At 47.5% G+C, this 16,237-nt stretch overlaps 1 protein-coding gene and 1 long non-coding RNA gene across 2 annotated transcripts; one reads left to right on the top strand and one right to left on the bottom strand.

Moving 5' to 3' along the window:
- Positions 1-602: 602 nt before the first annotated feature.
- CCNG2 (cyclin G2) lies at positions 603-6,427 on the bottom strand. The gene is made up of 7 exons (XM_008924654.2): positions 6,093-6,427; positions 5,023-5,160; positions 3,934-4,184; positions 3,712-3,790; positions 3,532-3,630; positions 2,533-2,738; positions 603-2,413 (listed from the first exon to the last, which is right to left on the bottom strand). The coding sequence occupies exons 1-7, from the start codon at positions 6,201-6,203 to the stop codon at positions 2,281-2,283; spliced, it is 1,017 nt and encodes a 338-aa protein (XP_008922902.2). The 5' UTR covers positions 6,204-6,427; the 3' UTR covers positions 603-2,280.
- A 5,460-nt stretch (positions 6,428-11,887) lies between these two features.
- LOC108644385 lies at positions 11,888-15,413 on the top strand. The gene is made up of 3 exons (XR_001923233.1): positions 11,888-12,831; positions 14,867-15,147; positions 15,235-15,413. It is a non-coding gene; the product is annotated as an uncharacterized LOC108644385 (long non-coding RNA).
- Positions 15,414-16,237: the final 824 nt, after the last annotated feature.

Here is a 16,237-nt window from a genome sequence, read left to right as displayed (position 1 = left end):
CAAGCTGTGTAAACCCAGGGATATTGCCCACGGCTTCCCACTTTCCTCGAGCCCACCTACGCCACACACACGTTCCTGCCGGCTCCCCAGCAAGGCTGCACTGAGGTGACCCAAGTGGGCACCTTTGAAGTGGAAGCTGAACATGTCTTTCATGTTCAAAGCAGCCAGAACACCAGACAGCAAGCAACCAGTGCTCTGAAAACTTGGGAGCAAGCAGTGGCAGGAGGCACAGTTCCATTCTGTGATCAGCTCCCAGCGGTACGTGCGAGTTCTTTATTAGCCAGAAGGGGCCTTCACACGCAGCTCCCCGTGCCAAGTGTCCATCCCTCACCTGTTCCACGTGGGAAGTGAGAACTCCTGTAGTGTGTTCCTGTGTTTAAAAAAAAAAAAAAAAAAGTAGTAGCTATGAAGGCCATGAAGAAACATCCGGGGCAGGATTTCCCTTGGCAGACAGGCTCCCCTGGCACAGGCGATTCCCAGCCGGTACTGCAGTGTCTCCCTTTTCTTTGCCAGCTGCTCACCAGCACTCCTGGAATCCAGCTGCAGGATCATAACACCCTGTACAGCGGGGAGAAAAAGTGACCGACCACCACTCCCAGCAGTTAACAAATACAGCACTTGGTTTATTTTTGTTCTCAACTGAAACAAGACTCAGTAGGTTCCTCACCCAAGGACTCCTGAAGGGAGCAGAGACTTGCAGCAAGAAGTCTTCAGAGGTACAGTATTTGTATCATACAGAGTACACAATAAATTACTATCTACATGCCACAGACCTACAAAAAGTTACATACAATGTAAAAAAATACAGTATTTTCTGCTCGGTTTTTTAATTTTAAATTTTTTTTTCTGTACATTTTTTTAATTTACATTTTCATATACATTTTTTGTAAACTTTTTTTTTTTCTGTGTGTTTTTAGAAAACTGAAATCACATAACAGTTATGGACTCGAACAGCATCACTCTTACCTTCCTAAAGCAACGCTTGCACCTACGGAACAGCTTTTAAGCTTGTTTGCTCCTTCATTTCTACTTTGGCACCACCACAACCTCACACCGTGATTCTGAGCTCGTTTAATCTGCTATAGCCGTGTTCTCACCACGGAGAGACACCATCATACTTCAATTTGTGCTTTGATAACACAGTTCAGAGGAAAAACCGTTACATCAACTACTTCACCATCACATTTACCTGATATTACTGCATAATACCAACTTCTCCTGCACTAACTGCTTCACATCAGCATGCAAACAAGTCTGATTATGACTCAATCAATAACATGAATATACTGAAAAACAACTACAGGGGTTAAATATTCAAAGGAATGTAGACTTAGCAGGGTTTACCATGTTAAGAAGTCTAAGCTAATAGCATGGATTGACATGTTAGGATTTGAAAGACATTGAAGTATACAATGTGGATTTCAGGGTAAAAACAGTATTAAAGGAAACATGAAATTACTCCTGGCCACGCACTTCGTACTGTCTCAGTGAAAACTAGATTGACTAGAAAACTCCTGCTGACCACACACACTCCTGGTGTGAAATAGGGATCCCTGAAGTTAATAAAAGCCAAGCTTCAAAAAATTGCTACTTGGAGTACAGAACTCAAGACCCTGCTGAAAAGGAAAAGCAGTTTGTGTTTGGCCCACTGGAGAGTAAATCATTCCAGCCTGGCACTACGTACACACACCATTCCACACAACCTACTCAGCCCGCTGGATCGAATCCCACCGCAGCAGGGAGTGGAGCTGCCCTCCAGAGGGGCTCCAGGCCAACCTCCTGCTCAGAGCAGGGTCAAAGCTGAATTCAAGCCAAGCCCGGGTGTTTGTCATGCTGAAACCCAAGAACATCCCAGGACAAGGACTGCACAGCTCCTCCTGGGCCAATCCCATGCTTGACTGTCCCCATGGAGCACATTTAAATTCCAGGAAAGCCTCTCACTCTTGCTCCATGCTTCTCAGTCAAGAGCCTGAAATCAGCTCAGGTGTTGAGCTGCTGAGGGGTTTGGACCACCAGGTACAGGGCTACATTCATGGCTGCTGACAACAGAGCTATACAAGAACTTTTTTTTTTTTTGCTGATCTGGGGACCTGAAAGTGTTTTGTTTTTAATTCCTTAAAATTACAACAACAAGAAAAATCAAGGCAGGCATTCAAAGCACTGATATACCACAGCAAGTCTTTGCCTTAATACAGTTTACAGATTACCACCTTATTTATTATTGCCAAAAGACTCTATGGTGCATTAGAGATCTCAACCTAATACAGTCCAGATGTAATGCTAAGACCCACAGCTGAGAGTCTGCCACTTGGGTTTGGGTTTGAGTTCAAAGAAGAAGGTGCCTTCCAGGTCACTGGGAGGAGAAGTGCTCAGGCTTTCCTCTCCGCTGCTCATGTCTTCACAGGAGTCTTCACTGGAAGGAACAGTGGGAAAGGTCATTTTAACAAAGCCTAGTGACAGGGAGCTGCCATGAACACTACAGAAAAAGGAGGATTCCCAACAAATGAACCAGGTGGTGGCAGTTTTACCGACCTCTCGCTCCCGTTGAAACATCCCCCCTCCGGAATTGTTGGCAACTCGGGAACGCTGTAGTAGCTGTTCTGGAGGTTCTGGGCTGTTCGTCTGGAAACAATCCAAACCAGCTTCTTGTGGTCAGGCTTGCAGCACTCAGGGGAGGAATAGTCTGCCAGGCATTTCGAGACCAGCTCCCTCCAGTAAAGTAGGTCACCATCACTTATCTGAAAAGAAACAAAACCCAAAGAACTTATTTAGTCTGTTACACACGGGCTCTAAAGATAACCCCTCCATCTCACCCCCCTGGAAAAAACATTACTCAGGAGAGAAGTGAGTCATGACTGTGATACCTTTGTCAAAGTTGATTTTGAAGGTGAACTCCCACCAACTCCTACACACCTCCCAGACAAGGCCACGTTCAAGTCTGAGCTGACAAGTTTGCCTGTCAAGTTGTTAACGTTTTCATTATCACTTCCCAAGGATAAATGAAACAAAGGTTATTCCACTTTAAAATGGAATGAAAAAATTTAAAATTCCTTTTTAAAATGGAATAATACTGTCCTTTAAGGAACTACTTTCACCCCTCAAGAAACTGGGGTTGTACAAGTGCTGTCTTTCACACCTGGCCACCCTCTGGGTGAAGAACCTTTCCCTAATATCCATCCTAAACCTCCCCTGACACAGCTCCATGCTGTTTCCTTGGGTCCAGTTATTCAGGCAAAAAAAAGAATAACCAGCCCAGCAGTCCCACGAACAGACTGGAAGTTTCTCCAGAACACACAGCCAGAGCTGCACAAGTTCAGTCAGCTGCATGTTAAAGCGTGCACTGCACGGGCACCAGCTCAGCAGTTCTCCTGATTTTATACATTTTTTAATTGCTTCCTTCAGCTGATGCCAAACCGAACCTCTAAAAACATACCCAGGGACCCAGTTAAGGGGTCCCTTAAATGTAACATCTCCCATCACTAACAGTGTCAGCCCCAGCAACTGGACAAACAATCCACTGACAATATTTACCTTTGAATGCTTCTGAACACGCAGAAGGATCTCCAGTAGCTCAACAGATTTCAACATCTGAACTTCCAGAGTGAGAAGGCACAAGGCCAAGACAGATGGCTAAAAGGACAAGGAAACAGCACTCAATGTAAAGAGAATCATAACCCTACCCAGAAGTTAAAGAAAACTACTTCTACTTACTTTTGCTTTAGAGAAGACCAGACGGCAGTTGCAAGCTTTCAGCTGTGCTTCCAACTTGTCCAGATTCAATACTTCTTTCCTGTGAGACACCCAAGAGGAGAAGGAGGTGGATCAACAAGCATTCCATTGTCAGGCAGTAAAAAAATTGAGGAGCTGCCTCCTCTACAGCCAACGCTGTGACCCTTTGGGAGGGAATCAGGGGGGCCAAAAGGGCTCACTCACCTTTCTGAGGTATGACAGAGTACAATAGTATGGTACAAGTGCAAGAAGGTTAAGGCAGTAGTAGCTTTAAATTCAAAGTGCAACTTTTCTGAAATGATCTTTTCCATCCGTTTCAGGTCGGACACAGTGCATTTACATTGGCTGATCCGGATGATCTCGGGAGCAGCGGGGATGTTGCATTCCTCCTCCACGACACGGGCGGCCAGCTGGATGCAGCAAACTCCAATGCAAGACAAGTGCTTTGGCTTCACCTGAAAAAGTACAGGGAGCACTGTGAGTACTTCCCTCCCCACGAGCACCCTGATTGCACGGCAACAGCGCCCGGAATATTCCCAGTTCAGCAGCCAAGGACTTGCTTATCTCAACTAAACCTGGTGTCAGCCAGCTCCTCCACCGCCCCCAGCCTAAACCAGTTGCAGCAGTGCAGCTGGAGCACAACCCAGCTGGCAGAGCCCACCAAGCAGCGTCGATCTGCCAGGGCAGAGGAAGTGAAGCTGGAGAGCTGAGCAGCCTCTGTTGGGGCTGTTCCACATCACTACACAAATCCACTGCAGTGAGAGCTGTAATTCCTCACTTCCCCGAGCGGCAGTGCTCACCTTCCCTCACTGACAGCCCACACAGATCCAGTCTGAGCCTGTTCCAGGCAGCCCCATCCCTCCACAACTTGCTCCTGCCTCTGCTCTTCTCTCCCACCCGTTTTGTGCCACCTCAAGGACAGTCAGACCACAAACCTGATGCAACTTCAGTTTTTCTGCTGTTTTAATAACAGGGAACTGCTTTAGGTTCAGATTTCCTGCCTTAAACCAGCACAAACACGATAAAAACAACCAGGAAATTTATCGTTTGGTATCAGTTCCAGAGCTAAGTTAAGCTTTCGCACAGTACCCAGAGACAGTCTGGAAGACAAACAGGTTTGTTTTTCTTAATTCCTCCTTTCTTAAACATCTACATGGCAAAGGCTACAGACTTATTAGAGAAATAAATCAACCTGCTACTTGTCTTTAGAGGTAAAAGAACTGTGCTCCAGGTTTCCAAAGGAGACTCCAGATCTGTTGCTAGCACAGAATGAATCAACGGCCACACTTGTACCTTCATAAGGGCCAAGAATCTGTCCAGGATGTTGACAGCCAAAACAAATGTTTCGGTTGCAAATCCAAAGAAGTTGGTCAGGCTCCAAAGATCTTCCACCTTGGCATTCCTTTGTCTTGGACACAGAGTGTTTTCATTCTATGGCAAGACAGACAAAGTCAGGATTATTCTGTGGCAGCAGCAGCAGTGACCGGGACCACTCACTCCCAAAATCATCTTTTATTTATATCAAACAGAAGCAATTTTTTTCCTCAGATACTTTTATTTCACTCAACTTTAAAAAAAAATTTAGACACTTGAGATACCAATCACACCCAAGGTACAGAGGTTACAGCCAGATCCTGAGTCTCACCAGAACAACACCCAGCACAGCCACATTTCCAATTCTTATGTAAAGGCATATTTCAGACTTATTTACCAAGAGCAGGCATACACAGTGGCTCCTGACCTTAGAGATGACCGCACAGCTGTCTGCCTGCGCGTCAATATTTAAGGAACAACAGCTCTGCTTTCACAACAAACAGGCAGCCTCGTTTCAGGGACTTGTTTTTGTTAAACATTAGGGCCCTTCCCCCCAAAAAAAACCCTCCCAGGCACCCGATAGAACGCAGCCCTCCCTGAACTCCGAGGAACTTTGGTCTTTTACGTGGAGATGTTTACGGTCAATTTACATTTTGCCGTCGAAGCGCTGAGCGCTTCTGGGTTCGTTTCCCCAGACCTCGCTAATGAAAAGCCGCTTGACATCCCACCTTCCCTGCGGTGGCAGGAGGCTCCCCTGACGAAAACAATACAGAACCGCTTGCTCCTGTGCTCACTCTAAACCTAAACAATAAATACTAAACGCCTAAATATTTTGCTTGCCCTGCAGGTCGCAGCTCTCGGATAATGCAACGCTAACACCTACGAATTAAGGCAGAGTTAAAACAAAAGGCAAGCGGCGCATAAGGAGGAAAGAATTAACTTTTCGCAGGTAACGCACGTCCACTATTACCTCGAATTTTCTTTAAAACCACGCATTTTCTGCCCCCACCCCCCTTCCCAGCCCAGCGGCCCGGGTCCTCCTCACCCACCTCGGCGGCGGCCTCGATGAGGCTGAGCCCCTTCTCGCGGGGCTGGAACCGCCCCTCCAGCTCCAGGTGGAGGTTCAGCTGCTTGAAAAGCCACAGGGCCTCGCTGCCCATCTTCCCCTTCCTCCTCCTCCTCCTTCCCCTCCGCACCTGGGAAACAAAGGGGCCCCGCAGACTGGGGACGAGGGGGCGCCAGGCCCCCCCCTCGGGCCCTTCAGCGCTCGGGGAGGGGGAGGCGCAGCCCGGCTCCCGTCACCGCGCGAGACGGGGTGGGCTCGGCCCGCGTGGCCCGCATCCAGGCAGGGGCGGGCCTTGGACTCCCGCGGGAGTCACGGCACCGTCACAGCCACCCATCACAACACCGCCCCGGCCGCCGCTTGCTGCACCCCACCCCGGCCCCTCCAAGATGGCGGCCCCGCGGCCCCGCCCAACGCCTTTTGTATGTCCCCGGCGCGGAGCGATTCCCGCTGGTTGAGGCGCGCGCGGAGAAGACAAGTTAGTCCGCTCCATCCGCGCGGCCCGGCGGGCGCTTCCGAGAACGCCCGGAGTCCGAGAAAGGCGCGGCGGGCCCGGCGGCCTCAGGCTCAGGTGGGAGAGCGGGCGGCACCGCGCCGGGTCCGGATGGACGCGAGGCCGCGCGGAGGGACACGTCGTAAGGGCCGCATCGCGCCTTTAAAGGGCCGCGAGCGGCGCCTCGGCCGTTTTGAAAAGACCGCCCAAATCTCCCGCGTCCTGATTGGTCCGCCCCGCCCCGCGGGGGGGGCGTGTTGTTTACTGGCGCCGATTGGCCGCCGGCCGTGGCCGGGTCTCTCCTGATTGGTCGGGCCAGCTCTGCCTCTGCCTCGCCCACAGCTCCGGGCCCCGGCAACCGCGAGGGGCCCGCGCGCGCCCCCTCAGCCGCGGCGGGTCCCGGCGGGCACGTGTGCCACAGCGCTCCTCTGCCCCCGCACCGCCCGTCCTGCCTTATCCCGCGTCCCCATGCAGGGTAAGGACCAGTGCTCAGCCACCGCGGGTTTAGTGTGTGTCTCTGTGGGACCCTCCTCCTCGTGCTGTTCCTTGAGGCTTCCAAACACCCGCCTGGATTTTAAAACCCCTCCGCGTCCTGCTTCAAATCGACAGGTTTACGTACAGCCTGGTGCGACGGAGTTTTTTGGGATGTGCGCTTCCAAGCTTCCCATCCCGTGGAGTGAATCCAAGGCTCGGTGTGTCAGGAAGGAGACGGTGGGTCGGCCCCTAAGTCAGAGGCTACATCAAAGACCTTCTCAGCCTGCAGCTTGACCAGATAAAACAAAAACCCCATCGTCTGGAGGATTTGTGGGGCTGCCCCAACGTGCTCGTGGTCAAACACAAAGGGATAAATGTCCTAGGACAGACCCAAACCACAGCGACTGGCTGTGTGTACACACTGGAGACAAAAGCCTGTGGAGGCGGCTCCAGCAGATTAGGACTGGGTTTGATCTAGTGAGGTTCCACAGCTCCAACAAACAGAAACTGTTTATGAAATGTCTCGGTCTGGAAAAGCAAATCCGCCTTCTCCACCGAGCCGTCAGCAGCGTTCCTCTGCCAAGCGCTATTTCGAGGCACAGTCCCTGTCTGCTCTGCCAGCGATGACGGCCAACGCTTCCGTCGAGTTTGTTTGGATGCCAAGCGCTCCAAGATTCCCGTAAACACGCACGACTTTTCCTCAGGGTAACTCCTGACGGGGGCCAGCGCTCCTGTAGGTACCACCAGCTACACCCGAGCATCCCTCCCATCACACGGGGAATGAACCGGCGCACCGGCTGATTTTTGGGGGGGGGGACAAAAGCCATTGTAGCTTCTGAAGTGGGAGCTGTGGATCTGCTCCAGTTTGAAAAATTAATTGTTAACAATTGTGAGTGGAACCAACTTCCGACTGGTTCCATGCAGTGACAACATCCAGGTGACATTTATAGGATGAGGCTCTCGGCTCCAGTCTCTGTTCTCCAAAAGCCCTGGGTGGTCACTCCTTTTATTTCTCCCCACATTCTGAAGTGTATTTTGCCACCACAGATATGGAACGTGGCTGTTCGTCCTCCTCCAACATAGTGGAACATAAGTTCCAGTTTACCTAAAGGACAGAAAATGTTCATTTTGCAAGCACAGAGCATGACAGCTCTAAAAATACCAATTCAGACACCTACTTGAACACATACATTCCTTTCCCTTTACTAATTTAAACCTAATAGAACACACTGAAAAATTATCCTTCAATACATCACGTAACCTGAGGGGGGAAATCTCTTATCAGAGCATGGCTCACTTCCCAAGCTGGGAGAGAAGGATCCCTGCCTCATCTTTGTTCCTTGGTAATTAACTCATTTGTTGCAAACAGCTGAGTAGGATCGAGAAAAAAACCCACCAAACCCCAAGGATCCTTATTGTAAGCAATGGACTCCAGCTTTGGGATTAAAAACAGGGAAAACAAGTCTGCTCCCTGTGCTGTCTGGACCTGGTAGAACAATGGAGTGTTGTGGGAAAAGGAGGAGTTGTGGCGAGGTCAGGAAACAAAATCTGTTGTTGTTTTCTTTTTCTTCACTTATGCAAGGAATAATTTTCTTTCAATGTGGCATTTATTTGGGATCCAGGGAAGTGTGAATGTGGGGGGGAGGGGATGAGAAGTATTTTCAGTATTCTGAGGAAACACAATTTATCTGTTCTGTAACACGCTGTGCTTTAGAGAGCAGCAAGTCCTGCCTGACGTTCTTTGGGAACCCAAAGATGCATGTCCCATTAAACTGGGATTATTTTAACCAGCCTTGCTAAACTGTCTTCCAGTGTGGCTTGGCAAAACTTGTCCTGGCATGTCTGCACAGCAGTTCCTCGGGAATAGTTCTGGATGGCTAATGGCTGTGTATTGACTGGCAGGGGATGATATCAGGGATGCTGATTGGGCCCTGTGGCATGTGGATTTCCACACCGAAATAGGATTACAACCTTCCTGATTAAGGGACACAGAGTAATTAACACTCCAGACACAAGCAGTCTGCCCACTCTGCACACCCACGGAAGGAAAATGAGGGTCACTTGGAACAACAGTTCCCTTGAACCACTCAACCAAAGAGCTCCACACCATTTATGGCCACTAATTAATCCAAGTGCTCCACTGCTGCCCCATTACCCCAGTATGGAGGACAGCAGCAGTGCTGGCAAGTGGAAGGCAGAAGTCACAGAGTTGCATTTCTGTACCAAAATGCACCTATTAGAAAACAGATACAGAGGCTCCACAGCTTTGTACATGTACACACAAGTATGTATATGTATCTGAGAAATGTTTTGCAGATTCTGTTGCTTTTAGGAGCAGTGGGACCGGTGCCTGGGGATACAAGCTATCAAAAGCCTTTGCACGGGCTTCCCCTCACCAGGCCCTTTGGGAGGAAACATTCAAAGAGATGAAATGATTCATATGTCTGTCAGAACTTAAAACCTTGCTCCCCAGACAGCAGCCCCCGAAGGGAAGTGGCATTTGATCCTCCAGTAGCCATAGGAGCAATGTCCTCACCAGTGCAGCTCCTGTCTGTCCAGAGGAGTGTAATTCCACACCCCTCACCTCGTGCCCATGGAAGTCAGGCTCAGCATTCATAAATAAATGAATTTATTCAGATTTATTACATGCTGCCCACAAGAAAAAGGGAGAGACAGGCTTCCCAATAAAGGAATAATGTAAATAGGAGGTTGATGTTGGGGAAGAGGTTCACCGGCCACACGGACAAATCCAGAGTCTGTTAGTCCCAGAGACCACACCCCAAGTTCCAAACAGCTCTTGGAATAAGGAAGGGAGAGGACAGAAAAAAGAAACCCAGCTTGTTTGCTCAGGAAACTTAGAGCAGAAAGTATTTTGAGCTGACAGGACCCAAACACAAATCAATGGAAACAATAAGCTTAGGATGGACTGTAAGTTTTCATTTAAATAAATCTGCCATGTACTGATACCACATACTTTTGCTTACTGAAAGTAAAAGCTGCCTTATTTATACAAATACCTCTATACCAGCACAGCTGCACCACAGTCCTGGGACAAGGCTCCCAAGATGAGATTACTAGAGGAGAGAAATCCAAAAATGTACTAGAAAATGTCCTTATTCCCAGTAGCTGGCAGAAAACCTGTGAAACGCAGCTAAAAAATTCAATTGCTTCAATTGTAGTGGTAAAATCCTGAATTGTGAAGGAAATTCCAAGTTTTCACTGACACAAAAGGATTCTGTTCCAGAAATAACACCAGGGACAGGCCCCTGGCTATTATTTCACAGCGTCGAGCGAGCCCATGTAGGGTATGCTGGGAAGCACAGAATTCCATGATCCCTGATACTGACAGAGAGCGAGGAAAAGTCTGGAGAGTGTGAGCTGGCTCTTTGGTGAGCCTGTGTTGTCACAAAGGCCTCTCTACACAGAGCTGGAAAGATCTGGAGCAAAGAGCCAACAGTCCAGTGCAACCTATATTTTTAACATCATCCAGTCTCACTTTGGAGGCTTTGAAAAGGGCTCTGGCATGGGAAGAGGAAGGGGGAACGTCACCCCCAGAGCAGTGCAAACCCTCACGTACAGACAGCACCGAGGGGAAGGGACTCGTGGTGACTTCACCAGGGCCATGGCAAGAATATCTGCAGTTCTGTTGCTCATGGGTTGTTGTTGTTGCCCCACCTTGTTGAAACTCTGCTCTCTGGGCACTGAGAAAAAGGGAGGAAGCAGGAAAGACTCCGAATGTGTGACACACTTCAGAGCTTACCCAGTGACTGCAATTATTATTCATGACTTCTGTAGGGGGTGGGTTCAGGTGCCCTTTGTCTTAGTCCTCCCCGATTCCCACTCCAGCTATTGCCAGAACCCCATACTGCTCCTCCAAGCCTGTTAAAATATCTGTCCCTGCCTTTTTTTCAGCTCATACTACCAGATGCACAAGCCCGTTTTCTGCAGGAGGACGTTGCAGGCAGCATTTGATCGGCAGCTGGAGCTGCAGCCCCGGTCCTGCTCCCCCTGACACTGCTGTGCAGCGAAGGGAGTCTCTGAGAAGCCAAGAGAATGACATCAAATGGCGATAATTTGCCTTCAGTGCAAGTTAAATTGTCTGAAAGGCAGCTGTGTGTTTCAATAGCCTTGTGCTTGTCCAAGCATGACCACGGAACCAGCAGTTTGCTCAGAGGTCTCCTTTAATAACCATTTGTTACTGGAAGGTGCGTTTAATTCACTGTGTATTTCTGTCACTTATTTTAAGTGGGTTCTTTTATTTAATTGACAGGATAATTCTAGGCAGTGTTGTACTTATGGCTTTGGAAAGTTGTTTTTTTTTGGTTTTGTTTTTTTTTTTTGGAAAGGTAGTCGTGCATAATTTCAGGAGACGTTTTCAAAATCATAGGGATTCTGCATAAATGGAATTTAAATTAGTCATTAAAAGTTAACCCATGGAAAAGAAAAAAAAAAAAAAAGAGAAGCAGTCACCTTTCTGCCTGTAGAACCAGGCAGCTGCTGAGTAAAATGATTTGGTAGGAAGCACTCAGTTATGAGGGCTGGGAATGGATACTGTAAATTTATTTTATGATTTAACACTTATTTTCTAATTTAACATTCCATTATAACTGGGATTAAACTCTAAGGGGCCCGAGGTCCCTTTGCACAAAGCATCCACAAGACAATATGAAGATACTTACAAAACAAAATACTCCTTTCTCTCCTTTACCACAGCTACTTAAATTCTTGTATGTCATTTGCTAACACTGACTTCTTTGGGACAACGTCCTTTTCCCTTTGCATAGGGATAATCACTAATTATAAATACAAAATAACGTCAACCTGTATATTCTTCCCTTTATCAGACAATACAAACACAGACTGTCACAGATGGAAGGTTTTTTCCAACTGTAAATGTAAGTAATTGAGTCTAGAGAAGTGGTTATTCCCACTCAAATACTAGAAGCTGGAGTACTGGAATTCTTGTGGAGTCTGCTTATATTATTCCTGTGCCAGTAAGGAATATTCCATTTTCCCCCCCTTGCTTTCCAGATGACTACCTTTAGTCATTTCATGTCCATTGGTGCATAATGTCCTTATTTCCCAATAATTTATACTTTGTTGCAGGAGAGGAAAATTGCTCTGTGCTGGTGTGAACAGAGATGTACAGATTTCCACGGCCAGTCCCACAGATGTTTTCCAAGGAACAGCTGCAAGAACATTTCCAGCATAGTTGTGTCCTAAGCTACCGTATCCAGGCACGTTTCACTAACATCCCCTTGACACTTGCCAGAAGAGATAATTCAGATACACTTTCTCAGATGTACCCTCAGTGAACATGATCCTGATCCACATGGAAAAGTGGAAATCACTGTTACGGGGCGGCAAAGATCCCTGGGAAAAGGCACGGCCACAAGTGGCACAGCACCACCACACACTGGGCAAGGTTATGAGCTCCTGCAGTGCTGATATCAACTCCCCAGGACATAAACTACCCACTTATTAACGATGATGTCTGCAGTGGAGTACAACCACAGTCAGCTGATTAAAAGCAACGGAGAAAAGGAAGGAATTTTGATGTTCTGGAAGGGAAAAAATGGAATAAAACCTGGATATTAATTGACACCCCCGGGTCATTCACGCTGCCAATACTAAAAGGTAAAATTGGGAATGCTGTTGAGGAGGAGGCACATTCCTATCTGCTGTTGGTGCTCCTGCGTGCTGTGACAGCCATTTCTGACTACTCATCTGTTTTCTAGGAAGAATGCTGGATTTACAGGTGTGATCCCTAGGGAAAAGGGACACAGTCTGAAGGTGTTACTGTTACAAAGTGAAATGAAATAGATTCGGAATGGAACACGTTCCAAATAGGAAAGCAAACCGCAGGAAATAGCTGTTCTGGTTGAGAAAATTACATTATGGGGCTGTTTATTTAGTAAAACTAAATCAGGTAAAAAGGTTAATTTAGTGCCTGCAGTTCTCCTCTCTGAATTAATCACTGAATGAGGTGAAAGAGGTGCTTCATTTGCTAAATGTGAGCACGTATTTCACAGCTCCGGTGGAAAGCAGAACTGTGTCTCGGTGTTTCGAGAAGCTCCGTGCTGGGAACAGACAGGAAAGGGAATCTTGTGCAGCTCAGATACAAGGGTTTGTTTTCCTAGTAAATAATTTAGATTCCTGCTGGTAGGAAGAGCAGGGTGGGAACAGCTACAAAGTCCTCAGAGGCCGTGGGGATGTTCCACTCGAGGTGACACTCCTGTAATTCTGCTGCTGATGGTTTCTGGGGTCAACAGCCTTTAACAGCTGCGGTGCAAATCTACATTTGAGCTCAGAGAAACGAAGGAGCCTGCATCTAGTTTCTTTTTGTCCTTTGCCACATATTCTCCAGGAAGACAGGATTATTTTCTTTCAAAGGGCAGCTAATTATTGCCTGTAGGAACAAGCACAGCCGATGTACTTATAAGGCAGAGCAGCCCAATAATTCGTATATTCTGATTTCCACACGACTTACTGGGAAAATCAGCATTCCATTGGTTCATTCATTGCACAAAAAAGGGTAAGATTTTTCAAAACTAACTAACGATTTTGGATAGTTCAGTTCTCACAGAGATCAGGCAGTTCAGTGCTCAAACCCATTTCATTCCTCTGGGAAAGTTCCTATGTACCAATGATTTTTCTTCGACGAGCACTTCTTCCCTGGAAGCTGAGCAGAGCCTTGCCAGGTCATTTCACCATAAACTATGTTTTTAGGATTGTCCTTATTACCTTCTGCTGCTTTTCCCAACATTCCACACTTGCAAACTGTGCCTCTCACAAAGAAAATGGAGTTTAACTTTCTTTGCAGCTTTTGGAAAACCAAGAAATCCTGAGAGTCTGTGTCCATTATTTTTTTTAAAGATTCTGTTCTCTAAACCAACATCAATATTGCCTCCTCTGGGCTGCTCCAAGCCTGCTTGGATCACAGGCTAGCAATAAATATAGATAAGTTATGTAATGACTGGAGCCAAAGCACAAACACAAGGAAAACCACAGGGATAACTCTGTCACAGAGCGAACCTGACCAGCTAAACCCAAACAGCAGTTGTTTTTACAAGTTTGCATGTTTCCAGCCCCTCGGGATATTCAAATTCTTGACAAACTATTTGAATATAGCCTCCCAGCCTGCCCAACACGAGGCTGGATCTATCCTTGCTCTGCAGCTGCTGTCTGCACACAGGTTTGAACTCCTCGAGCTCTGCGAGCCCTTGCTGAACTTTGAATGCACCGAAGCTGGGTGGGTATGAAAATGAGAGCCTTAACCTTTGCATCCCTGCGTTTAACTGACTGGTCAAAAGTCAGGCAGGGAGCAGCACTTGGGTCTCCACAGCACCACACAGAGCCAAACCACAAGACCTTTCTCTGAAGGATGTTTAAAAATAGACAGAAATGTCTGCTGCAAGGATACACAGAATCATAGAATGGTTTGGGTTGGAAGGGACCTTAAAGCTCACCCAGTTCCACTTCCCTGCCGTGGGCAGGGACACCTTCCACTAGCCCAGGTTGCTCCAAGCCCCGTTCAGCCTGTCCTTGGATACCTCCAGAGGTGGGGCAGCCACAGCTTCTCTGGGCAACCTGTGCCAGGGCCTCACTGCCCTCACAGGGAAAGATTTCTTCCCAATATCCAATCTAAACCTAATATCTTTCACTTTGAAGCCATTCCCCCTTGGTCTGTCACTCCGGGCCCTTGTAAATAGTCTCTTTCCATCTTTCTTACAGGCTCTGCTCCAGCACTGGAAAGCCATAATTAGGTCACCCTAAAGCCTTCTCTTTTCCAGGCTGAACAATCCCAATGCACATGGACACCTCCTGTCCAGCCTCTCATCCACCAGCACCCCCAGGTCCTCCTTATCGGGGCGAGATCCCTTTTCCACATTTCAGTGTTTGGCTGTGAACCCCTGCAACCAAAGTGTTCTTCCTTGGCTGACATGGCCCTTGGGAGTCTTTCCACCACTCCAAGACATCCAGCTTTTGTCCAGGGCATCAAGTCCAACGCAAAACACCTGCCTGCCGTTGGACAGTGGCCGTGCTCCAGGTGTGCCTCATTGCAATCACCAAGGTCAGTTCTTTTCCCTGGGTTTAATATTGCCTCTTTCCCTGGACAAACACATGGAATTCTTGCCGGCTGCCTCTCTCTCTTTCCCAGCAGTGTCTCTCTAAATCCCTTGGTTGTGGTGACTGCCACAAACTACCAGTGGGATCTTGGAAAACTGCCACAGCTTTACAGACTTCTTAAACGCCGACTCTTAAGCAACGAGTCCCAGAAGAATTAGAATGGAATTGTGAAAGCGGGATAAAATTCCAGCGGGACTCGCCCTTCTCTGCACCTTCTCAGTTTGAAAAGTCAAGGTGAAAATTAATAAAAATGGAAGGGAGCAGCACATGGCAGGCTTGGATTCCAAGAGCAGTTCACCCCATGCATAGAGGGGTTGCTGCAGCAAAAATAGCCTTTCATTTCAGTCTTATAAGCTACTAGGGAAAGGGTTAAAAAAAGCCCGTGACAGATGAATTTTTAGCAAACTGATTCAGAGTTAATTTGTCAGGAAATAAATTGAAAAAAAAACCACACCAACCTATGCTCTCCCCGTGCTTGATTTATGTCACTGTGCTTACTATCTCTAGAGGAAATCCTCCTTTGTGTGCTGTCAGAACAGCCAATAATTACAGATACTGGAAGGAGTTTAAAGAAAACGAGTTGCCTTTGCTCTGAACTTCTTGCTTTTATCTGTTCATTTCAACCTCTGGTGGTGTGGCAAGATTCTGACACTCCTCACCATGCCAGGATTTGCATGCCAAGTATTTATTCTGTTCCTGGTCTCTGCTATACTGTATTGTAACACAGTCCCAAACCCATTTAAAAAAAAGAAAATTAGGTTACAAAAAATTTGGGACATTCACAAGTTTAGTTGTCCAGTTCTTAAAGAATGGAGGTGTAAGACAACATCTCAGCTTCCCTGGCACTCATGCAGTCAGTGGGAATGCCAGACATAGCCTGGCTACGAGAAGGAAAAGTGCAGTGACACCCTTTGTGCTGGGGAAAGGCCTAAGGAAGCAAATAAAGCCCAGGGCAAATTCCTGTTTACATTCTGCAGGGAGGGCGGTAAATAAGGGATCTATACGGAATAAACAAGGAGGTCTGTCCCAGCACA

Source organism: Manacus vitellinus, unplaced genomic scaffold (assembly GCF_001715985.3).
Source record: "Manacus vitellinus isolate BGI_N305 unplaced genomic scaffold, ASM171598v3 scaffold_112_pilon, whole genome shotgun sequence".
Lineage (NCBI taxonomy): Eukaryota > Metazoa > Chordata > Aves > Passeriformes > Pipridae > Manacus > Manacus vitellinus.
This window is presented reverse-complemented; position numbering and strand designations above follow the sequence as displayed.